This window comes from Onychostoma macrolepis, chromosome 24 (genome assembly GCF_012432095.1).
Source record: "Onychostoma macrolepis isolate SWU-2019 chromosome 24, ASM1243209v1, whole genome shotgun sequence".
Classification (NCBI taxonomy): Eukaryota; Metazoa; Chordata; class Actinopteri; order Cypriniformes; family Cyprinidae; genus Onychostoma; species Onychostoma macrolepis.
Genome location: NC_081178.1, coordinates 23,788,895 through 23,814,624, shown reverse-complemented (window position 1 = coordinate 23,814,624; position 25,730 = coordinate 23,788,895). Strand labels below are relative to the sequence as shown.

The window sequence follows — 25,730 nt, the reverse complement described above, 5'->3', positions numbered from 1 at the left end:
GTGCGACGGTGACCTGGAAAGGCATAGAGGACAGCAGAGAGGGAGGGAGACAGAGCCCTACACAAGACACCGCTGACCTGATTCAACCTCAGGGCCTCAGAGGAGGTCTGAGTGACTAAACAGCATTCATTAGGATAAATACTAGCTTGGACATAGCAGAGGAAAACACCTGGTAATGATAAGGGAACCCATCTAAGGAGGTTGTGTGTCAAAACACAGGAAGATGCCTTGCTGTCAACCATCTATAGGTATAGATAGCTTCTGAGGTAGCATCTTTAACATAACTGATGTCACTAATTTGAAACACTCTTCATTAACAGCAACCTGATTCTAATAGAAGGCTTGCACACCAAGTTAATTACAATATACAGTAGTCTGTAGCATGTTGCTGTTAACTCTTTAAAAAAAAAAAAAAAAAGAAGAAAAAGAAAAAAAAAGCACAAACTAATGTACTTGTTCAGTCTGGTGTTAGCATGGTGCTAAGCTAGTAATTCTAGCTAAAACAATGTATAAACTTACATTGCTTGACCAGTTTAAACCAGTGAAGAACAGCCAAACAGCACAGGCCAGTTTTAGCATATTTCCCCCCCCCCAACTGGGTCTCGTTAACATGTTGCTAAGCTAACAACTCTACTAAAATCAAAAGCACAAAGTACAAACTAATATACCCATGAGTCTAACATACTGCAAAGCAAAATGTTGTCTAATTGTTGATTATACAGCTATCTACGGTATTATAGCTATAGTATTTGGATAACAGCATTCACAACCTGTTTTACTATTTTTAAAACATGTAGTACATGCTGTAAAAAAAAAAAAAAAAAAGCTGGGAAAACAAACAACAACAAAAAAAACATTCTCAGAGACAGATCATGTTAAAACATTTTTTTTTTTTTTTATATACACATCATGTAGTGAGCACATACTATTTAGTATTGTAGTTCTTTTGTAGTTATTTTTATAACGGTCAATATGCATGGGAATACAGGTATGTGCAACACGTTAATATCTACTAGCTTCTGGCCAGACAATACACTCTAAACAAAGCAAAAATGCATTCATGGGATACTGTTGTGTGTTGTCGGTTATTCAAATAGGGTGTTATGCAAGCTTTTATCAGATATCAGTAGTAATTCATATCATATTCTTGTCAGCGCTGCTCCAGGAGTTAATGTGTGGTGAGTGCACCGTCAGTAAAATGAAGATAAATCTCTCCCTTCAACTATTGTGTGTCGGGCGTTTCTGTGGCGGGCCTCCTGAGAAACAGCCGTGCTTCCACCATGCAGACATGCAAAAACTGCGGGTCTAGCACGAATGACGGTAATTTAGCTTTTTAGCTTGTTTCTGACCTAGAAACATAATTCATTAGTGGATACCAAACAAATAAATCAGAACTCCGAAAAATGACTTCTAAAAGCCATCAAAAGCAGTGACACAAGCACTAAATCTTCACTCACACTCAGGTGTGACTACATGTGCGAATCAGGTGCTAAATTTGGAATTAGCTGCTCACTGGCTAACTGCACATACATCACACTAATGCAGTTCTGTCATCCTCTGCATCCTCTTAATCAGAGCACATCTGTGTTCAGATGGCACGCACGCTTGCCGATAAGGTAAACGGGGATGCCAGTCTGAGCTGCAGTTTGCACTGGACTGGACTTTCCCTTATTCTTTCAAACGCACGTTAAACATATCAAGCTTAGTTCCAGAGAATATTTAAGACTTACAGTTGACTTGAATGAAACTATTCATTCCCATCAGTTTCATATTTACTTGTAGTTGGTCATATTTTACAAACTTTAAAAAAAAGAAAGAATCTGAACTTTCTTAATTTTTTTTTTTTTTTTTGTTAGCATGTTAGTATAGAATGTTTTCCATTTTAATATATTTAAAAGTGTTAGTTATTCCAGCGATGGCAAAGCTATTTTCAATAGTCTCCAGTTTTCCACGTCAGATCCTTCAAAAAACATTTTAATATGCTGGTTTGCTACTCAAGAAACTTTCATGATTCTTTGATGAACAGAAAGTTCAAAAGAACAGCTTTGTTTTTTTTTGTTTTTTTTTATAAATATTTACTGTCACTTTTGATCAATTTAATGCATCCTTGCTTAATAAAATGACCACAACAAAGACCCCAAACTATTGATATGCACAGACTATGTATGTGTACACGTATAGGGACCACAATTGACTCTTCATGTTATATGATGTTATTTTGTGATCATAATGCACTCTATTAATAAATTCATAGTGTTCTTCCAGACTGGAAACACAAAAAGTCATTGTTAGTTCTAGGTCACATTATGAAACAGCAGTGCTGCACATTGAATTAGCATTTCACATATTACCGTGTCACCAAATGTCCTCTTTTGTTTTAATGGGAGCACAATTTGTCGACCTCAGACATAATTTCACAGGTATCTGCTGCAGAAATGGAAAAAGGTTGGCCCAGTGACTCCAACTTTTGTTACAAGCTAATGGAAACATTGCGTTCCATTTTATGGTCGCGGCCACAGTGCATTCAACCTTACTGGTCTCCGAGAGTCCAAGCAGGGAACACAACTAGTTCACACTCACACTCAATCAGTGGATGTGGTTCAGACCCGTGGGCATTGTCGTGCTGTTATAGTACAGTCACAACGCATTGGTGACCTTGGGCTGGTTAGCATACAGGCCAGCTTACATTTAAAAGGTCATTTTAGTGGCCACAGCATTGTTATAATGGAAAATGGCTCCATTCGTCTATCAAATGAGATTCTACACCTTTTATACAGATCGTGTTTCACTGCACCAACACTTTCCCAAACATTTGTCATCTAATGCAAAAGAGAAGCAGTCAAATGTGTTTTACTGGAAAAGAGATAAATAAATATTAAAACATCAGGGAGGTAAAGTGACACCAGTTGACAAGAGAAGGGAATGCACTGACAGTTCAAAGGCATGTTCTGGTAGAGGGATATTTCATCGCCTGTGTGTCAGCAACTAAAGCTTTGAGGAAGCGACCGATTGTAGTGACTGTATTATCCCATGGAAGCAGCTTCTCTGGCTGGATTTCCATTTATGTGCTCTTCTAAAACTACTTTTTAACCTGAGACCTGGCTGCAGAGTCAGTCCTGAAAAATGGCAGGCCAGTAGAAATAGTGCCGTCTGGGTGGCACAACATAAGGAGAGCTTGTGATATAGGTGAGATGCATCTTATTTTGTGTACAAGCAAAAGACTCGTGTAAGCAAACCAGCGCACGCATTTCAAAAATGCCATTTGAAAACAGAAAGGGTGCCATATTAGGCTCTTATTTGCCTTTGAAATCCAGATTGTAACATGTGAAGCAAGACAACAGTGCAATTGAAGGGTCTCATGGTACAACTATCTATTGTATTAATGCAATTTTTCCCCATTTTGCTTATTCCCAGCAATGCGCAGCATAGTCTGACTATTTAATCTATTTTTATCATAATTAAATATATACATTTTAAACTTTAAAAAAAGAAGTTATTTTTAATTCAATTAAATCATGCTTGTTTGATTAAAAAGCAAAATAGTCTCAAATATTAACAAATTAAACCATACAAATTAGTGAAGACAAGCATTTAACATTTGAAATAGATTAATTTAACCAAACGGTCAACATTAATAAATTAGAGGCCAAGCTTTCACAGTAACTCTTATCAGAAGAATGATCCAAACAGACAAAACTCGGTTTTCTCTGATTATAGCTACATGCTCTTCAGAAGTTTGGGTAACACTTTAGAATACTGTTCCGTCGTTAATGAATAACTACACAGGAACAAATGACTAGTGCACTATTAACACTGTAGTAACTACTATTAACTAACAGGAAACTCTGATTAACGATTTATTAAGTAATAGCGCTAAGTTGAAACTGGTAATTCACTATTAGCTAACCAATAACTACTATTTTTTTCACATATCCTGAGAACTCCTTTATACAGGTTCATAATTAATGTGAATTATGCATAATGAATAATTAATTCTAAAATGAAGATCATGGTAACCCACTAGTAATGACTCAAGTATTACCAAATCCTTCTAAATGAACTACTAATTACTTGGATCAGTATTCTAAAGTGAAAATCATCATAACTTCCTAATATTGACTGATGTCATTGTGAGCTTTTGAGATATATGTAAGGTTTTGGATAGTAATGACTCAAGTGTTACTACATCCTTCTGAAGAAACTACTAATTATTTGGATCAGTATTATAAAGTGAAGATCACGGTAACCCACTAGTAATTTAAGTGTTACCAAATCTAGCAAAATTAATTACTAACCAGGACCTTACAAAAACCTCAAAAGTTTACAATGATTTCAGTCATTACTAGAGAGTTATCATGATCTTCACTTTAGAATACTGATCCAAATAATCAGTAATTCCTTCTGAAGAATTTGGTAATACTTGAGTCATTACTTGTGGGTTACCATGACCTTTACTTTAGAAAAAATTATACATTATGTATTATTCATATTAATTAATAATTATCAACCTGGGTAACACTTTAGAATAGGGAACACTTATTAACTACGACTTTTCCCTCAATAAACTCCTAATTTGCTGCTTATTAATAGTTAGTAAGGTAGTTGTTAAGTTTAGGTATTGGGTAGGATTAGGGATGTAGAATATGGTCATGTAGAATAAGGCATTAATGTGTGCTTAATTACTAATAATAAATGGCTAATATTCTATTAATATGCATGCTAATTAGCAACTAGTTAAGAGACCCTAAAATAAAGTGTTACCTCAACCTGTATACAATAGTTCTTAGTAGTTCTTGGGGAGGTATGAAAAAAATAGTTACTGATTAACTAATAGTGAACTACCACATTCGACTAAGCACTATTACTTACTAATTCATTAATCAGAGTTGCTTGTTAGTTACTAGTAGTTACTAGAGTTTTAATATTGCAATAGTCATGCGTTCTTGTGTAGTTATTCATTAATGATGCAACAGTATTCTAAAGAGTTAACGAAGTTTGTTTAGGCATTTTATGTGTATAAGATGTATACTAGAGTGAAAATGTGATATTTCATATCTAGCATGGTGTTTAGCTCTCTAAAAAGTGTGGTAATCTCCATTTATTACTTGGCATCAAATATAGTGAATGATTGTACGTGGAGGGCATCTGGACTCCTCTAAAATCCCAGGTGACCGTGAAATCTTCCAATCATCTCACAGTTCTGATAGGGGTTGGGGGGGCTGGGCATCTGCCAAAAAGCTTCCCTACACTTTTCCCGCAACAGCACGCCAGTCACTGAATACAGGATGACAAATTACCCTCCATGCGCCTTCAGACGGCGGTAGCCTCCCCATCACAGCCACCTCCAGATGGACTCAATTAAACTATTAGCCAATGAGTGGGGCCTGATGACTCCATTAGGAAACATTTTGGGCTTAAACAAACTGAGTCAATCAAATGTATTCGTCAAAAATACCACCTGCTAATGCCAAGACAGCACTGCATCATACTTACATAAATTGGTTAAGTGTTCTTGCAATATTATTTTCAAAATACAGTAGTATGCAGTACAAAATATGTCTCATGTTAAATTATCAAACTGGTAAAAATCACAATATTAACCTCAAATTTGATGGTCCACTTTAGACATTCTGCTAACTGTAACTTTGCAACTACATGTTCACTAGGAGTCATTAGAGTATTAGTAAACTGTCGGCTTAATATCTGCTAACACTTTATTTTGATGGTTCCCAGACATTCTACTGACTAGTAAATCTGCAAGTATGTCAGTTTATTCTACTAAACCAAACCTAACAGTCTACTAATACTCAAGAGTAGTTGAAAGTTGCAAATTCATGAGAGTTAGTTCACATGTATTGTAGCTGCAAAGTTCATAGAATGTATAAAGTGGACATTTGAAAAAGTGTAACCAAACAGGGCAATTGATTCCAGATTTTTTGGTCACTCTAGAAATGGAACGTCAAGTCAGGAGCACTTTATTGTAGGATACAGTACTCCATGCAGTGTTCTCAAATTGTACACAGCATATTTTAGCAGTACATCAAGGTTCTTCCATGCACACAGAACAACTCTGCCTACGGTTTCTGAAAGTTACTAGTATGCAGTATGTGTACTTTAAAGTTCATTCCGAACATACCCAGTGCATTTTTAGCATACATGTTTGTGCACGCATGGCCTGCATCTGTAGTAGCCTGACTGCAAGGTCTTCAAGTAGGCAAGAGGGCCCTCTGTGGTGAAGGAGAACAATAATTTAGAGTGAAATACGTGGAGATGGGAATCTGGAGTGGCTCTCTGCGCTCTCTCCCGAGCCCCGTTTATCTGTCATCACCTTAGCTGTCCCATATATTCAGGCACAGAGTCAATGCAATTCACTGACACCATCATTCACTTCAGGGCTCTCTAGTGCCAACTGCCTGTGAGAATCAACCTCAGTAACACGGCTTTAATTTATATGACATGAAAGAAGGGATAAACACCAAACCAAGGCTATAAACGCACTTGATCTATTTGAACTGAAGATAGTGCTGGAAAGGTCTAGAGGCATATAATATCTCTGCAAGCAGTAATTACTAAACAAAAGGTCTTTTGGGGTGAATTATACTACAGGCTATTAAAGGTCAGTGGGATGAGCTATTAACCCCAAATCTGCAGTTACATTTCTGAAACAGGAGAATATACAGCTCTGAGTTCATCACAAGGACCTCCCACTACCACCAAAGCAATAAATGTGAACATATCAGAAGAGAATATTAATGATATTTAAAACAATTCTTTTTTGATCAGCAGGTTAACACTGGTCCTGACAGCCATATTTAACTGTATTGTGGTCTTTGACTCAGCTTAACTGACTGTAACACTAAAAACACTTCCACTAATACTACAGACAGCGATACTAAAGACAACAGTCTCGTAAAGAAGCTTGCAGACGTTCCATATATCTAGAATCAAGTTAAACTTGTATAAACCATTATACAGACAATTCCCCAGGAGCAAGCTGGAGATAAATGGTTAGCTACTCAAAAATGAATTTCTGTAATTATTTAAATCACCCTCATGTTTTTCCAAACTTGCATATCTTACTTTATTTCAAGTTTATTCAAGTATTAAGTATTATTCAAGTTGCCCTGTACCTGTACTTGTGTAATGACAATAAAGTTGAATCTAATCTAATCTAATTTAGAGAAGAACAAGAGGAAATTCTGAAAGCTGACTGTTTTCCACACAATTATAATGAATGGAAACTGAAGCTGTCAAGCTTCAAAATGGACACAAATGCACCATAAAAGTATTATAGAAATATATATATATATATATATACACACACAAGTCATCTGACTCACAAGCTTTGTGTGATGAACAGGTCAAAATCTGACATTGGTTAAAAATCTTGACATCTACTGTAAGCTCTCAGATCTTTCTTTTGAGAACTTCTCTAATAATCAGCTGATCTGGTCCACAAAACTTGTTTAAATGATTCATTCAGGAATCAGATATGGCTTTCAAGTTGTGTTTAACAGCTTATTAGAGAAGGAATGTTCTCAGAGAATAATAAATCAAACTTTAGGCTGTTTCACGAACAAATCACACTTATGACTTCAAGAAGACTTATATAGCACACAAGGAATATGTTGCAATATTTTAAGGCATTTACATCCATTTTGAAACTTGAAATCTTGAAGCTTGAAAGCTCCAGTCAACATTTACTTGTAATTTATCGATAAATTATTAAAATTTCCCTTTTTGTGTCTTTTCCTCCCCACCGCCTTTCTCTCTATCCCTTGTTCCCAAATCACAGAAACACTCATCAGGAAATAACAGAGAACCTGCAACGGGGTCTCCCTGTCCTGACTTTTTTGTGCTCTCTGTGACAATGAGATACAGTGGCACCAATGTAAGAGTCCCTCGACAATGCACCACAGCTGTGCAACTGTCCCACTTTCAGTTGTCACCAATTCCGCCAACCGTTTTTCCTCCCTCACTACTGGCCCAGCACAAATGTTTTTCTTTTAATGACCCTTTTTTCAATACGCAGTTCTTAGAATCAGGTTTATAGATTAATAGAAAGTGTCAGAAATGCCAATCTGTACACCAATGTCAGAAAATATGTTTCCTGGCTTCAAATGCTCTTCCCTTCCAGGTGACTTCACTTTCACGGCAAGGGAATTCCCACCTCTGGAGACTTGCTGAAACGCCTCCAATCCGTAGTGTTGAATTAATAATAAAGTGTTTTCTTTGAGTGCTTTTGGAATTGTGTTGGGGCCAAATCACACCTCATCTTGGATTGTTTATCCATCTCAAACTTAAGAACGAAGCAGAATCAACGGCAGATTGACCATTTAAATGGAGATTCCAGGTTTGAGAGATAAAGATCTGGGAGTTTATTGGCGGCTTTGTTCTGACACACATTCAGAGCAATGTGAGGGACAGTTAGAAGGCAAGATGCCAGAGAAGCAGGGGATGCTTTTGTGAGGAGCATACTATACCAGCTTGCAGAGACTGTGTGCTTGTCATCTTCAAGCTGAGCAGAGGCAGAGCCGTGCTTCACAGCCCCGTCGCAGCAAGGCAGCAGCAACTTGTGCCCACCCCATAATAATCACTGACATTCCCTGCATGCCAGCTTCCCTCCTCTTCTCCTCTGGCTCCCTGAAACTGCCAATTTGCCTTAAACGAGCCAAACTTAATCCCATCACTCCCAGGCTCCTGTCTCCACCACTGTCTAAATGGCTGCGGCCACGGGAAGAACAAAAGGAGAGAGGCAACAAACAGTAAGGCCTTAACCTTCTAACTTCCACCCTCTGAATCGCTCTGTCAAATAACAGCACCTCTCGGCCCTCTTTGTTGTCCCAATCCTCCTGTCATTTCCTTGTAATTGTACTCAATGGAGCTTGAGATCTACTCTCCCGTGTCTCCTCGCTGCTCTAAGCCTTCTCATTCTCTCCGCCTTGTGCCTAAGAGCGCTGCCTTTCTGTAGATGCTCGACACAAACAAGTGCATTGCACTTAACCCAAGCAACTCTCCGGCTCAGCGGCGGCTGGCCTTCCCGGCAAGGCCTTGGTTTAACGTGCTATCACCGGTCTCCACAACCTTGTTCCTTTACCTCTCCACCTCCAGACTCCATCCATCATCCTGTCCTTTTCTAAACTGGGACAGCCAGTCACCCCAGTGCTTAACCCCTCTTTCCCTCTGTTTCTTTCTGTGCTTTAGGAATCCATCTTTCTCCTGCACCTGCAGAGCATGTCCTTTCCAACGTAGACTGCTGGTCTTCAGAGGATCGGCTAGGGAAGACCAGGCCCACTGACCCCTGTACGGAAGACGTCACAGCTGTCCCTCTATCCCAGTGTGCTGCCCACCTCTCCGTGACAAGTGTCCCTGTTTCCTCATCCATCACTCTCATCCTCGCTTACATTCGTGCTCTCTCATAACCAACCCTAACCAAATGTTACTGCTCCACTTTCCTGGCTCTCCTGATAAAGCCTCACCGTACGTCCTATTTCGTGGCTCACTCTTTTGCAATTTCTCCTCCTGTGCCACCTGAAGAGCTTGATGAAGGTTCTCCACCCTTCCTAACCCCCTGCCAGAGCTTATATGCGTTATGTCATAGCTGCCAGAGCTCCACCGACAGTAAGAGCTGCACATTACTGAGGGCTGATGGGATGCTGACATTAAGACAATAGGACCGTTTTCAGAGGCTCAATTAAATCGCTGGTGACAGCATGCATTTGAGGGCATATCTGCTGCGCGCCACTTGACTCTATTCATTAGTACAAGATGGTACCAAGCAAGTCTTGTTTTATATGTGTATATTTATAGCTAAATAACCAGCTGGTGAACAGAATCCCGTGAAGATGCTCTGGGCTTTGTGATCTTGTCAAATAGAGTCGGAGACACAAAGAGATGACAAGTGCTTGGGGACTTTGCATGTTGTTTCAGAAGGAGACAAAAATAACTGCCTAACAGAACTCTACTATGGGGGATTTCAAATGTTGAAATGCGATCCAGTCTGCATTCGGCGCTGGAAGAAAGAGTTGTTGCTCTTTAGCTTGAAGTGGTATGTTTAGTCACGGGAAGACATCTAGCCCTTATGAGCAACAATTGTAGTAATGCGCTCCAACTATAACGACTATCAAATTAAGTTGAAATGGATGTTTTTTTCCACTAAAGTGTTGGCGCTCAGGGTCAGTCGATAAAAGAGTGCGCATGTATTAAAAAAAAAGAAAAAAAAGGCGCTCCCTCTAAAGAGTCGTGTGATAAGTGGTGAGAGGCCCTTGGCAAGGGTGGAGGGTCGCATTGATTTAGCTTGAGCATTGCAGAGCAATTCAGCTGACTCACTTCACTGGAGGTTAACGAAAGAAGAGATGCGAGGGATGTGTACAATTAGAGACCCGGTAAATGGCCTGCCAATTGTCAGACTAATTAAAAATGGCTAATTATAATGCGTGTTACTTCAAATAATCACTCAGCTATAAAGTCGTGGCTGTCAGGTGTAAACAAGGCGTGTGACTGCAGTGGGGAGAAAATCAATGGACATCTGTTCATTTATCTCAGGCAGGAGACCAAATTGAAAAATGGATTGCCCAACTTGCCACAAATCTGCATTGTGATAAAGGTGCAATACATCGCAACACCTGCTTAGGAGGCGATAATGGGCATTTCAACGGCTGGCCGCTAGCCCCCGTGGATTGCCAATAAAGGATCAAATTGCAATCTTTCGCTGGCCCGTGGACTGAGAGCTGGAGGAATTTGTAGGTATAGACAAGGCGGGCCAGACAGGATGTCTTCAATCATGGAGTGAAATTCTTCTGTGTGGTGAACAGGGTGTTCATTATGGAACTCTAATGAATGAAAATTAGACAATAAATCTATTCCACTGGCTCCTCGGCTCAGGAGTCCTAAACCTAATGATATTGCATTTCAGCCTTTTAACAATGGGCCAGTCCATATGTCCCCTGATAGTTTCCTGAAGATTGCTCTGAATTCAGACCACACCAATAGTCAGCAGAGGACTGATCGGTGATCTCCAAATGATCCGCATCAGAGCACTCCATGATTGGATGGCTAAAACTGACAACCTAGGAAGCCAATTTCTTTAAGTATGAATGGTCCTATGGCAGTTTTAACTATTGTAAGAGGTCTTAAATTTGTGGTTATGGCCGTTCACCTTCAGACTTTTAAGCAAACAGTACATACAGTAACAATAATTATTCAAAAGCTAACAATTAAAATACAACAGATGATAGATGAGTGCAATGGGGCTCAATGCCCTGCCAAAGATCCTTGGATGTTATTTTCTTCCAAAAAAAAAAAAAAAACATGGCAAACAAATCAGAACATTCCAAACCACCTGTAGTACTAAAACAAATTGTTGTACAGAGTTCTATACTGCCCCAAAGTTCTACAACTTCAAATTTGACCAAAGGATCACAGGTGGGTGCAGTTTCTTGGAACAATAAAATGAATAAACCAATCAAAAAGACAGAGCTGTTTATAAATGATTGTAAATTTGCACATTTCATATTCTCAGTAAGTACCCTCAAACCAAGATTTCTCATTTCCCACTATTTCTCAGTAATCCTGACCTCAGGGCCTGTGTGGTATTGCGGTGTCAGAGGAAGAGAGCCACAGAGAGGCAGGGAGAGAGAGAGAGAGAAGCAAGAGCGTGGAATTATAGTGAGAGCGATTAGCCCTGCGTGTGTAATAGATCATGACCCACACACCAGAGCAGAATCCATCTTCTGTAGGGATCAACCTAACACCTTTGCTCTGCCCACCTCTCTGAAACGCACAGCACTATTGGTTTCCTAGAAATTTCAGTTTTATCATTTCTGATGTTATTCAGTCAGTTGTGTTGCTTCCACAAAATGTGACGTTTTTGCAATAACTTGCAATTTTTTGTAAAGTAAATTAACATAACTGTTCATTCCCCCTTTCCTGCACATAACATTTCCTACTATCTGAACAATTCAAACATTAAGTACAACCTTGACAAGTCTGCAGTCAGTCCAGCACATCTGCTTGTCTTTAAATTATCTTCATTTAAGGGCATTTTCCATTTAAGCAATATTGATAGATGCAATTAAGTTCAATTAATCTGCATTTAAATCATTAATTAGGTTTAAAAAAAAAAAATTGATAAGTCTGTAAATGGAAAAAAAAATTAAATAAAAAAATCAAAGTAGACACTGTGTCCTAACCAGTCAAAACACTTAAAAATAACTCAATTAAAGCATCTTTAGTTCAAAATCAAACCCAAATCAGAGTAGGTTTAAAATGCTTGTTTACAAATTCAGATTTCTAAGGCTTTTTCTATAGAGTTCAGAATAATTGTATAGCTTCTTCCTTAATGCACAGCCTGGTTAGGACATGCTGAGAAAGACGACAGGAAATGTTGAGGACAGGGGAAGAAATGGGGTTGTAATTCACCAAATATCAAATTTATTTATTTTTCTTTATGTAAGAGTGCGTGCAGCCATTTGTAACTTGAATGTGTGAGGCTTCCATGTAATTTACTTGCAGTGATTTTAGCTGAACAAAAACAGTCCATTCTTCTGCCTGAATCTAGTATTTATCACATAATTTCAATGCATTTTTCGTAATCATAAACACACTGGTTTGTAGTGCAAATAGTTTTACCATTTACTGCACTTTGATATTCTTCTAGATATTTACCAGTAGTGGCTAATGATAAAAAATAGAAAGTCTCACATTCACAGAACATAGCTTCCACATTGCAAAATAAGGTGGATACATGTCTGGATTTGTATGCTAACAGCTAAGCTACAGCTCTGCCATTTGCAAATTAACCAAACAATGGCTGTCATCATTCTTTAAAACATACCATAAAGTTCAATCTGGGTAAAATAAGCGAAACCGCTAAGCAAGCAGAAAGCGGAAAACGAATATTTATGTTGCCGCTAATCGTCCAGATTCGGGATCTTGATAAGAAGCAGCAACACGAAGCTTGAATCGCTATCAGTGTGATCCAGCCACAGGAGTGAATTGTGTTCCTGTCAGAAGTTCTTCTCCGAGACACTCGCACAAACAAGCAGACACAGATTAGCGACATTATAAGCCCCATCTGGCAGCAAGCCCCGTCTCCCATTTCTCTCGCTGTCTCGCTCACCCTCTGATACTCTGTGGCCATTCATCCTTAGCTAAGCCCAGATAGGTGTACGGATGCAGGCCGACGGGTGGACGGCCCCATCGGGGTCCTTTTGTGCTTTGCGGCTGCTTGGTCCATACACTCTCAATGGCGAGCCGTGTATTACATGCGACCCGCTTCTCAAATCCAGTGTGGGCAACATACCAGTGCCTCAAATTAAATAAAGAATCATGAGAGAGAAGTAATTTCATCACTGCTGGTCACCATTTGATTTACTATTGCCCATAACTAGACGACTCACCATTTACAACCACACTCTTGCTAACATACACACACTACTGTTCAGAACACGCTCTTGATTCCATTCTTGACTTTCACTCAAAATTTACTCAGTTAAGTACATATTACAGTGCAGAAAGTTAAGTGCTCCCTTGCTGTACAAAGTGCTCCACACAGCAGTCTCTCTCGTCTTTTCTCTCTCTCGGCCTTCCAATAGTTTTTAAACTCAAGCTGAGAGTGGCAGGCAGGAAGAATTGCAGGAATAGGTGACAACAAGATAATAGCTTCCACTGCAGAGAGTTCATCACACTGCCCTGTCTCGATTTTGCAGGATTGTGTGTGTTTGGCGAGTTTCATAGAGAAAGAGAGTATGTGTATCTGATTGCGTGTGTATGAGTAAGAGAAACTCCATGGCTCTTTTCCAAAACCAAGTAATCCGGCTAAAGTAGACTGCATTTAAAGGCATCATAGGCATGTGCCTGATGCAAAGGCCATTACAAAAGGATATGTTGGTTTACTTTTGTACACTACACCATGTTGGTACTTTTTGGTCTTAAGACTCTTGAATAAAAATCTAAGTACTGTTTTTTTTTTTGTTTGTTTTTTAAAAGAACCACTGCTCTAAGATCCAAAATCTAAGGTAGCAAAGCAATGCATATGTATCTTACATAAAAGCCATGCCAGCATGCATTGCAATAAGATTGCAATGTTTTCAACATTGTGAAATTAACATTTTCATTTATTGTGATTACGCATCTGATCCGTACATAATTTCTGTAAACAGGGATTTCCTACCATTCAGATTAATTCAAGATCAACATAAGCTTGAAGTAAATGAAAATGTGACTGTCTGCTGGGTTCCCACACCTTTTGATTAATGAACTTTCATGAATTGTCCATGACTTATCCATTAATCATGAACTACTGGAAAAGAGGTTTTAAAAATCATTTTAGAGAGACTGCACTCACAAAGATTTGTAGCTGATGAATATTTTAGAGCTGAGCATAAGTTAAAAATTGTATAGTCACTAGAATTTTCCATTTCCTTTTGCAGGCCCAGAAAGCCATTTTTAAAATTCTGTATAAGCCTTTAGTTTTTCCATGACTGTGCGATCTAGGTTGGCCATCTGTCCGCTTTTAGGTCAAAGAGTCCAGTTTTGAAACCATATTTGTCTACCAGCACAGACTTGAGGAAGACAATCATTTTTAGATCACTATTTTATACCTTATACAATAGTATTTAATAAAAAACAACAACAACAAAAAAAAACTGTTATGGTCAAGTCAACATTAAGTGAAGTACATTTAGACACAATATTGTCAGCATGGATTGTTCTGCTCGGTTTTGTCATTCGCTGCATATCTGATTAACACAATAGTGTTTTGTTACTGAATTATTTTAGCATTTTTGAATGAATCGTGAGAGTCAATGATTCAATAAGCCACCATAAGGACAGTTGCTAAAGTCAACACTATACTCGTATATTACTCTTACTATTTTTAGCATATCTTACTAGGGCAGAAACAGTAAAAGTAGGATTCTGAAATCAGCTGTTCACTCGCTTCAATTTCTGAATGAATCAGCCATTTTGAATTAATCATTTGAATGAATCAATAAATTACTTTAAAAAAAAAAGATTGGTGATTTTAGTTTCATATTTAAAGTTGTGAAGTTATTTTATAGTTCTATGTTCCTTTAATTATATATTTATTTAAATCCCTGTATAAATACATCTAGTGTGAATGCTGCACTTATATTAGAATTTTTAATTCTGCTTACTGTGTTTTTAGCTTAGCAACATGCTAATTCCAAACTCTACTGACATCAAATGCGGAGTAGGAAAACTGAGGTACAGTCTATGTCAAAAGTGCCAAAACTTCCACTTATAAGACTCCACTAAATTTAAGATGCTGTGTAAGCAGACAGTATAGTAGCAAGATAGCTCGCTAGGTTTCGGAACAGAGCCTGTATATGTATATGTGTGTGTATTGCCATGCACTGATGTGTGTACATGTGGGCGACACATTCAAGACTCTTCTTGTTCTGACGGTCCATTCAAATTAAAATGAACCTCCATCACATTAGCGAGAATAGGACAATGACCCTCTTTCAGCTGTGGGCAGAGAGCAGGATTGTCAGCTATATATATATATATATATATATATAGATATAGAGAGAGAGAGAGAGAGAGAGACACACACGACCGCAAACATTATTACTGCTTTCCTGTCTCTCGCATATACACACACATACAAAAAACAATAAGTGTTATGAGGTATTCTTTTCACCTGCATTTCAGAGAGCACTCATTTTACTTCTTTTACAAGAATCTTTTAGTGATAGAACAGCCATTGAATTTTCTTGAAATGTAGTCAGAGATGATATGACTCTTATTTATGAGTGTGTGTATTAAGATGACATTTTTTACATTTAAAATATGTAGGGAATTTTCTTAGATTATAAAGAAAAATAAAATGCATCTCATTGTATTATATGCACAGGAGAACTTCTCATGCCATATAATGATATAATATATTTTTAAATGAAATGGCTATGTATAAAATGCCATCTTAATCTATAGAATGTTTTTGAGAAATTTTAGAGAAAAAATAATGGGTCTCATTTACTAATAATTGCATGGTTTATTTGTATTTATACAAACAGAAGAATTTAGAAGTTCTCACATGATACAATGCAATTTCTTTTAAATGAAATTTATATTATATATATATATATATATAGTTTACGTTTTAAAGGCAACACTTAGCCTATATGTATGGTTTCAATTGTCCCCTATTTTTTTATAAATTTCAAAAAAAAAAAAAAAAAATTAAACTTTGATAAATTATGATTTTTCGTGAAAATGTTCATACACAGATTTCACACACAAATTTGGTTAGTAAATGAGACCCACTGTCTTTTGTATTCACACAGAATCTGACACATTTTACCCTTGTATGAATTTATAATTGAATTGCTAAAACCTGCTAGTTTTAATTATAACAATAAACACAAGAGCTCCTTGAAAAGTGAGGTTAAAAAAAAAAAACCATTTACCTGAGAAGGTGATAATTGAGAAAATGTACAGGTATTGTTTGTCACTTTTTCTGCTTCACCTAAGTTACTGCAAGTGATTGCATAGTTTTGTGTACGCTTGGTTATTACCGAAACCAAAAAACCTGTAATACATGAACACGTCAGTGCACACACACACAATCTCTCTCTCTGGCAACACATCCTCTGTGTCCTATAAGCCTGATATCACACGTCGCCCGGGGTCCGGCGTATCCTTCAACCTCCATCGGCTGACCAGACACGGCTTTGGAGGAGACCAGGTAGTTTAACCACAGAAAGCACACAAAAGAGAAAGTGTTGCTCTCTAGTACATAAAACCCGTGCTTTCTGACTCCTGGCAGCCAGTACGCAAACAACAAGAGAGCAAATCTCACCCCGAGAGAGTGTCAGAGCTCACTCTGTGTGAAAACCAAATACACTCTGGGCTATCACACGAAATAGATGAGCAATTCGAACCTACAGTGTTTGAATACAAATACGTCGGCCGGCGTCCCTGAAAGCTGTTCAAATCAGACCTGCCCAGAAACAAACAGGCCTAACACACAAGAAAGAAAGAAGGGAGAGAGAGAAAAAAAAAAAAAAAAAAATTCACGAAACAGACAGAGTGACAGTGTAAGAAGAATTAGATTAGACAAAGCTAATGCACACCAAGGTTTTTTAAACACCTTTTAAAGGATTTGCAAGATAAGCCCGGGTTCCGTGCGTGGCCCCTAAAGGATGTTGAAATCGATGGATGAAGGCAGCTTTACTGAAGGCTATGAGGAACGGAAACGTTATTTAAAGACGGCGGCGTGTGGAATGATGAATATGAAATAGCGTCATATATTTTCACTGCTGCTATCAAAGACAAAGCAAATCTCTCATATCGCATTCACTCACGCTTGTCGCAATAATCATGTCTAAATAATACCACAACCAGGACAGGCATATGCACAAGCAGGGATGCGGTCGGAGTGGTTAAGTGCTAAATAAGCGTTTTATGGGGAATGTTGTTACGGAGATTCATGGATTACTGCTCTCATGTGAGGGTCACGAGGAATAAAACGACATCTAGCATGACAATCTAAATCCACATTGATCTAGATTTTAAACATATTTATGTCATTCAGAGTTCTTTTTAATTCTGGAATCATCATCTAAATCTGTAAAATGATTCCAACGTATTAAAAGCATATCCTGACAAGCCTAATATTAGATGATGTTCTAAACCAGTGTTTCTGTACAGGCGGGTCGCAAACCAAAAACCAGTTGCAGGCCTATTAGTAGCGAACCTCAAGGAATAAACAAGGCTAATTGCAAATAATAAAGTGCTACTAACCATAGAATGCTAAAAACAAAATAAGTAGGCTTATTAATATGTTTACAGAGTCAAGAAAATGCTTCCCATATCTTCTGTTGTTGACATCAGAAGCTGTGCATCAAACCAAAATCTTCAATATTTTTGGAGCAAAGTCATCTGTCACTGGGTAGCAGCTATCCAAATAAGACAGATGCCAACATGACATGCTCCCATCCTCAAAAAACATTGAGAAAAACACAAAAAGCAAAAGAAAATACAGCTTAGACTCCATTAAATATCAGTTCACTTGCAGTATGGTTTGTGTAGAACACAATGCATTTTGTTATGTCATTGAAAACATTCAAAAGCCATTCAAAAGTCACATTTAGAAACCAAAATGTGTCATATTTTCTATTTTGTTTGTCATGTTAACGTTTGGCATTTAAACAACAGTAAAGAAGGACTTTTTTGTACGATAAGCCATTTTAGTACTGTGTTAGGTTGTCATCTGCAAATGTAAAATCTGGGCCCTGTAGCAAAATAATATTAATTAAAAAAAAAAGACATTTAAAAAAATAATGTGCATGCATAATAATAACAGCAATAAAAGTTTTAGCATTAGATTTAATATTATTATTGCAAAGCTACTGATTTCACAGTATTAGAAGTCTTCGTGTCAGTAGTTCTCGCTCGTGGGCATTGTTAATTGATTTGTGGCCCACATAGCAGTGCGGTGCTCGTTTTCCAGGCAGGAGGTATTTATGGAGATGTGCTTGTGCTGTCAGCTTTCATAGCCTGTAATATTATTACTCTGATCATCTGATAACTGCTCGCAGCACAATCACAAGTGGGCAGACAGATCAGATGAGTCCGCTAGCAGCGTATGCCAGAAACATGTTTATGTACTTTGATTATCAGGCAGTACCTAAAATATCTATATTTCACTTTAATGTGAAGGACGAAATTAACACATTGAACTATACAGCAGTGATGACATAATAAAGCATGTGATGCACGCATTATTAAATAAAAAAGGGATGTTTCTTTTCACCTCAAAATGAATGAAATCATTCCCTAATGTTCAAAATCGAAGCTACACATCTACACAAATAGAACTGAAAGATAACTTTAAATATTGTATTATTTCAATATATAATTTGACACTACCATTTCAAATGTTTTTTTTTTTTATATGTTGCTTAAAGATCTCTTGTATACTCATAAAGGCTGATAAAAAATACAGTAAAACTGTAACATTGTAAAATGCTACTATAAACCAGTTATTTAATACATTTTAAATTGTAATTTATTCCTGTGATCAAAGTTGAATTTTCAGCATCATTACTCCAAGTGTCACATGATCCTTCAGAAATCATTCTGAAGCCGATATGCTGTTTTAGAAACATTTATTATTATTATTAACAATATTAAAACAGATGTTGTGCTGCTTAATCTTTTTGTGGAAAGCATGCATTTTATTTTTAATTCACTTGATGAATAAAAGAAACAGAAATTTTGTGCGATAACTTGTCACTTTTCATCAATTTAATGCATCCTTACTGAATAAAAAGTATATTTTTTTCAAAAACAAAACTTTCTTAGGCCAAGGTTCTGAACAATAACTTATATAAAATATAAGCATATGATTAAGGGTCGATGGTCATCACATATGGTGATTTGAATATAATATCACAGCTTGAATGGTTAAAAATTTGGTTAATTTCAAACAATATAAACCAAATTTCATTCAATGTAATATTATCTTATTAAGAATAAAATGACCTAAATGACTATGTTGGTCACATAGCATCTAGCACTATTGTTGTACAATGATTTTTAAAATGAAGCTCCAGATTGTTCTTCCTGTCCCGTGAACATTACTGACACGGTCTCACCTCAATTAGACGGTTATCTCAGCAGCTCATGTGTGGTATTGAGACATTTCCGCATAAAATGTTTATATTTTTTTTAATCTCACTTGGTGAACTTTAAGCAGAAATTCAAAAGGCAAGTCTCAAAAGCCAAGAGGGCCTATTAAGAGATAATTACTAATTATGCTAATTTGTAAAGTTGTGCTATTTCTTTCTTTCGGTCATTTTATCGACAGTCCCTGTGGAAGAAGCCGAAACCGTTCAGAGTTAATATCTTTCTTTTTTTTTTTCTTTTTTTTCCCCCTCCCCAGCCAAACGCACTGTGGAGGACGCCGTGTCCTAAACCACGGAATATTTCACGCTTAATCAGGGAAGTGTCTGTGAATTGAAACGCTGCCGTCACACAGGTCTCTGGTTGCCGCTGGTGACGACCTTCATTAACTTCTTAAATGCTAGCGGTGTTATATTGGCGTTCACCAAAAAATTCCTTATCACCAGTGCGCACAAAGAGGAGAGTGTAATGAAGTAGAGCTCGGGACAAAAATTGTGTTTACATCTGATTACGGCTAAATGCGTTTCCTTTTCCGGTACAACCGATTTGGGGTGTCTGGATTATGCCGGAGCTAAATCTTCATCCTCAATCCAATCGTACCTGTATATTTTGTATATAATAAAATAATAAAGGCTGTGTAAATGTGTTCTTATTAACTGCTCTGTACAGTTTAATTAAAGACACCTCACATTGCTTCGATCAGAAACACAGCATAAAATCAGGTGAAATAAGACAAATAATGAGCAATAACAGCCAGAAAGGCTGCATAACTACTTTCTAAACTGGCCTACGGGGAATATGTGCCGCATTCGAGACCCGTTTGAGTCTCTGCTGGCCTCTCTCGCGTCTGTGCCCTCTGACCGCATCGCCACAACCGCTCGACCCTCTGGAGCTCGAGATGTGTGTGGCAATTACTTCACCGATTTGACAATGCGTCTGTCAACATCCACACACACACATCAGGACACACTGTTAGGCATACCAAAAAGTAGCAGCAGATACATTCATACACAATATGATACCAACACAAGGCTGTTACATCTTAACCATTTAAATAAACCAAACAAAATACAGGATTTCAGCTTTCAGTCAAATACTCTGTCACAGAAAACAAACTATATTTGTACCCAAAGAACACATTTGCATGTTTTTAAAGAGTATTAATATAAAAACAATACACTTTAAACAAATATACTTAAGTGTGAACTGTTTTCTGACGCTTGATTTTATGATAGTTGCAATTACATTAAAATGTATTATAGTTTAAATTCATATTGAAAGCAATTAGCTGAACTTTAGAGGTTTTTTTTATAGGACTTAAGCACAATTTCAGAATTACTTTTATTGTCTTTGATGTACTGACAAATATTTATGAAAACAATTCATACTATAATACAAATATACAAAATGTGTGGTGTATATAGCATAAGTTGCAATTCTCACACACGCATGCATAAAAATATATAACTCATTTTCACTGATGAATTAGCAAATTAGTATATTAGAAATTTTAAAATATATTAACTCTAAATGTAATAACGAATAACACTACAGTTTAATCCATAAACAAGTATTTTGCATGTGCTTTAGTAGGTTAGTCAACATATAAAAATAAGTGTACTTTTTTTTAAATCATGACAAAAGATTATTAAAACTATGATTTACAATATATTTGAAAAGTGCATTTTTTAAAAGGTGCACTCAAATCACTTAAGAAGCATAAATAAAATGTACTTAAGTGGCCTTTTATTTCATTAAATTTACACTATCTGCAAGTAATTTTATTTATTTTTTTTACATATACTTTTAAGATCTGAAGTACATTACAAGCAAACTTCTTTTTCTTTCTAAAGTTAGGTGGGGAGGGTTTCACTACACTCATTTCCCAAAAGATTTGGGGGGTAAATAACTGGGCCGTGGTTAATTCACACCGGAGCCAACTAACAGAAGGTCCCCCTCCGCTATGAGCCACAGCGGGGCAGTCACACACTTCAGCAACCACTAACCTTCAACAAGTTTAGAACTAAATGTTGTTCTTCTACACCAATGCTTTGACTCATCCAGCACTGTATTATTTAATACTTCTCATATATGCTGCGCCAATACGGTTTGCTTTTGACCTGTTTAGTTACCTTGAACTTATCAGCAAACAACTATACAATTCCTCAACACATACATTCCGGTTCGAAAGAATTTGAGTACCAAATATGTGAGGTTAAAATAAGCACATACTTGATAGCAATAAGAGAAACTGTCCCAGTTTTGAGGACTAATCTCTATTGTTTGTATGTGTGCTACCTCAGTAACCTCTGCTAACATTACCGCTACGCTACAATGATGCGCAAAAAACACATCAGGAGCAAAATCTTCTTACGTGTGTTTGAATACACATTGGTTTTATTGCACTGGACGTTCTGTAATAATCTGAAGCATTTGCTGAGGATTAGACCGTCAAATGCCATGTCGATATAATCCCGGAACAGCACCCATTTGCCAGGAAGACAATAAAACGAATTGTTTCGGCTTTCAGAAAAATGAGCGTTTGTTAGAACGAGCCACGGTATTATGTTTTCATCTCCATTATGAGAGATTAGATGAGAGAAGTTAAAACAATCTGCTGACGTTATCTGGTTTTATGTGATTAATTTTATCTGAATTCCCCCGAGTAAAGTATATTGTCCCAGTGGAAATGAAAATCTTTTATTATAATGATGATGGAAAAGATAAAGATGATTGTGAAAATCTGCCAGTCTAAATAATCTGACCAGTACGTACACTTTCTAGCATGTTTTTCGACATTCCTAGTTCCTACTCTTCTGTCCAACACCATCATTTCCCATTAGCTCAGCTGATAAATTAGCCCTTCGAACACACACACACACATTCTTACACACTCCTCTAATGTTTATATGCAATGCTTAATGTTGTGTGACCAATTCTGTCATTTCCATTATGTAAATATATTTGCCTCGATGTTACTATTGTCTACATTCTCACGATTGCTTGGGTTATTAATACTCTGGGTTACAGGTCAGGCCGCAGTTGTTGACAGACATCAGTGTGTGTATTGCACGACGCTAATGATACTTCACGAAATGACTCCACACCGCAGGCCACTAGAATAATTCCATCACAATGTCCTCGAAAGCAAAACCAGGAACAATGAGAGGGATCTGCAGCCTCATATTGCCTAACTACTGTATTCAATATTTAAATTAAAAAAATAACGATTTATTTACAGCCCTTGTTCACATGTTTGACAGTTTTGCAAAACCATGCAATGCAGACGTTAATAAACTCCAAGCAAATCCGTGTCAGTTTGCCAGCGAAGGCACACAGACAGACTGACCGCGAGCAACGTGGCTGATCAATGCCGAGATATCAGCCCATCCAGCCCACGGCCCTCGCCTCTCTCGGGTCACACGATAAGCAGTGACGGGGTGAGACGCAGCACACAAACCTGTCACAGCAGATGCAGAGGTGTTTCTGAAACTCCCCTTCAACACACACCTCCATATATTACCAGCCACCAAAGTAAGATGAGAAGCAAGCGTGCCCGCTGTCATTCAATCACATTACGCTGTGCTGTTCTCATTACATTGTGATGAAATTTCAGAGTTGATAATGGAAATAGATCTAGTGCAACTAATTTCCCTAAAAATCCCTGCTTCTACACACATGGAAAAAAAACAAGAAAATAGCAAAAGCTAAAAAAAAACAAAAAACAAAAAAAACAAAACAAAATTTAAATTATAGATTTAAAATTATCGCTCATTTTAATAATAATATCTGTGTTGACAGCATAATTGTTTAAATATATATATATATATATATATATATATATATATATATATATATATATATATATATATATATATATTAAACTGTTTAGAAAAAGATGCATGTTATACACGCAAATCATTTTTCTGGACGAATTTGGAGTACTTTAATATATAGGTTTTACTATACAAGACCTATTAGGAATATAATAACAGTGCCATTGCTCAGTTATCCAAGGAGCGCCAATCGATTACCTTGAGGAACTATTTCTATATATGATATGACTGTTAAAATACCTTTTGTTGGTGTAAACTAATCAGGTGGATTCAGTCATGTATTTTTACTTGAATAAAAGCAGGTCATTTAAATTAACTTGTTATTTTTTTACAGTCAAAATGTGCTGTTGTTATATGACATTTGAAGATGACTTTCATTTAGTCATGTAGACTCATGTTGGCAAGTTCATTCAGACATATGACTAATAAATGCAGATGTTACTGCATAAAGTGCATTTTTGGTTATTTCACAAAGCAGTTTATGGTGTATACTGTAACTTCACATAAATTCCATATAAAGCTTGGTAGCTGGAAGTTTGTTTGTCACAGTTTATTTTATGTTCTGATATTTTGTACTATAGCAGCAGCTTAATGTCTAACGTGCCAAAAAGAAAAACAATTTGAATTTCTGCCTAACATTTCAAGTAAAAATCAAATTAATTTGTGTTGCCAAACTTATAACCTGCTATGAAGTTCACAGCACTTTGAATTGAATAAATAATGAAGAAAAACCAATAAGAAATTGAGTAAAAATGATACGGATGAAAATAAGGATACTGTTACAGCCATAAAGACATTCTGACATGGAACTACAGTAAACCGTAGGATGTTTTGTTGTAACATCTACATTTATGATTTAATTAGGTTCCAGAAGCAAAGTCATTTTAAAAGGTCAGATTGGGTAGAAATAACACCTTAAGGAATAGCAAACCCACATTTCAGTTTTCGCTGTGCCTAGTCATAGTTACAGTTTATTTAAATTCCCAGAAACTACAAAAATCCCATACATGCGCATGTAACGGTCACAAGAGGCTGACAATGTGCTATAACATTACAATCGCAGGACGTAAATGAGGTCAAATCTTATATCTGAGGTTACGACAAGGACAGATATCAGTACTGTAAACACTGGATGCACAGACCGAGAATTAAACGGCGCGAGCGAGTCTTTCCTCCTGCGAGCGTGAATCGGTGCGCATCTGAAGCGAGCTGTCTTATGTTTACACAAACTTGACAGAGGAACGATTGTGACGCGACCGCCGCGCATCAAACACAAACCCGCGTACAGACATCCACACTGCGCAGTTGCGCGGAGATGATCGCCACTTAACGCTGCGTATTCCAGGCAATGTGCGCGCAACCTCGGCTTTGTGAGGGAAAGCGTTCAATTACGACTGAAAGAAACTTTACCTTTTCGCTTGGATCTCCTCCTCCTCCTCCTCTTGAACTTGCATTTGACTTGGCTGCTGGGGACCGATGCCATGGTGCTCAGATTTTGGAGAACTTGTTCTGCTTGATGTTTCTGAAGTTGCCGTGCTGCAGTTGCGCACGCGAAACGCTCCGGGAATATCAGCTGCGTCTTATTCCGCCACACACTCTTCTAATAAGCTCTCGATAACAAGCTAAAAGTGCTGCTCGCCTGTCTGACCGTATTTGGAGCGCAGCGGACCGCCGCGTCCTCCTCCCGCGTCTGGAGCTCCTGCGCCTCTCTGCGCTTTTTGGCACCAGCCACTTTGAATCCAATCATGCAGGACGCGTGTCTATTTGCTGCCGCAGATTCTAATTAGAGCCAATCATGAGAGTCCTTGCGCTCTGACATCACGACCAATGACACACCCCCATCCCATCCCATGCGGGCGTGCGAACTCAGCCTTCATCTCTGAATGAGTGATGATGGCTCTGATGCGCGCCGATGAGAGGACAGACAGGAGGTGAGATGTGGCTGGGACAGCAAAAGTTGCGGATTTACAGTACACAGGGAGGCTCAAAAGTTAGAGAAAATGAGTGAAAATGTTTCTGTTTAGCCAATAAAAAAATACAAATCTTTCAATTAGAAATAATATGATTAGCTTAGAAATGTGAGGATTTTTCCATTTTGCTTTAAATAACTACAGCATTTGGACAAGTTTGTGTCAACCTGATGATTCATGTTATCCAGCAGCGTGAATTTTCTTCTAATTTCATGATTATTATGCTAATCATTAAATAATGTGATAATGTAAGTATTTTATAACATCA

At 37.5% G+C, this 25,730-nt stretch overlaps 1 protein-coding gene across 2 annotated transcripts in view; it reads right to left on the bottom strand.

Annotated features, from left to right (window-relative positions):
• Window positions 1-25,212, bottom strand: part of adarb2 (adenosine deaminase RNA specific B2 (inactive)) — a 182,238-nt gene extending 157,026 nt beyond the window's left edge. For both annotated transcript variants that reach the window (XM_058766024.1, XM_058766023.1), the window contains exon 1: window positions 24,903-25,212. Coding sequence is in view for 1 of the 2 variants with exons in the window: in XM_058766023.1 (XP_058622006.1) it covers window positions 24,903-24,975 (73 nt within the window). In the remaining variant the exon portion in view is untranslated. The remainder of the gene's footprint in view (window positions 1-24,902) is intronic.
• Window positions 25,213-25,730: the final 518 nt, after the last annotated feature.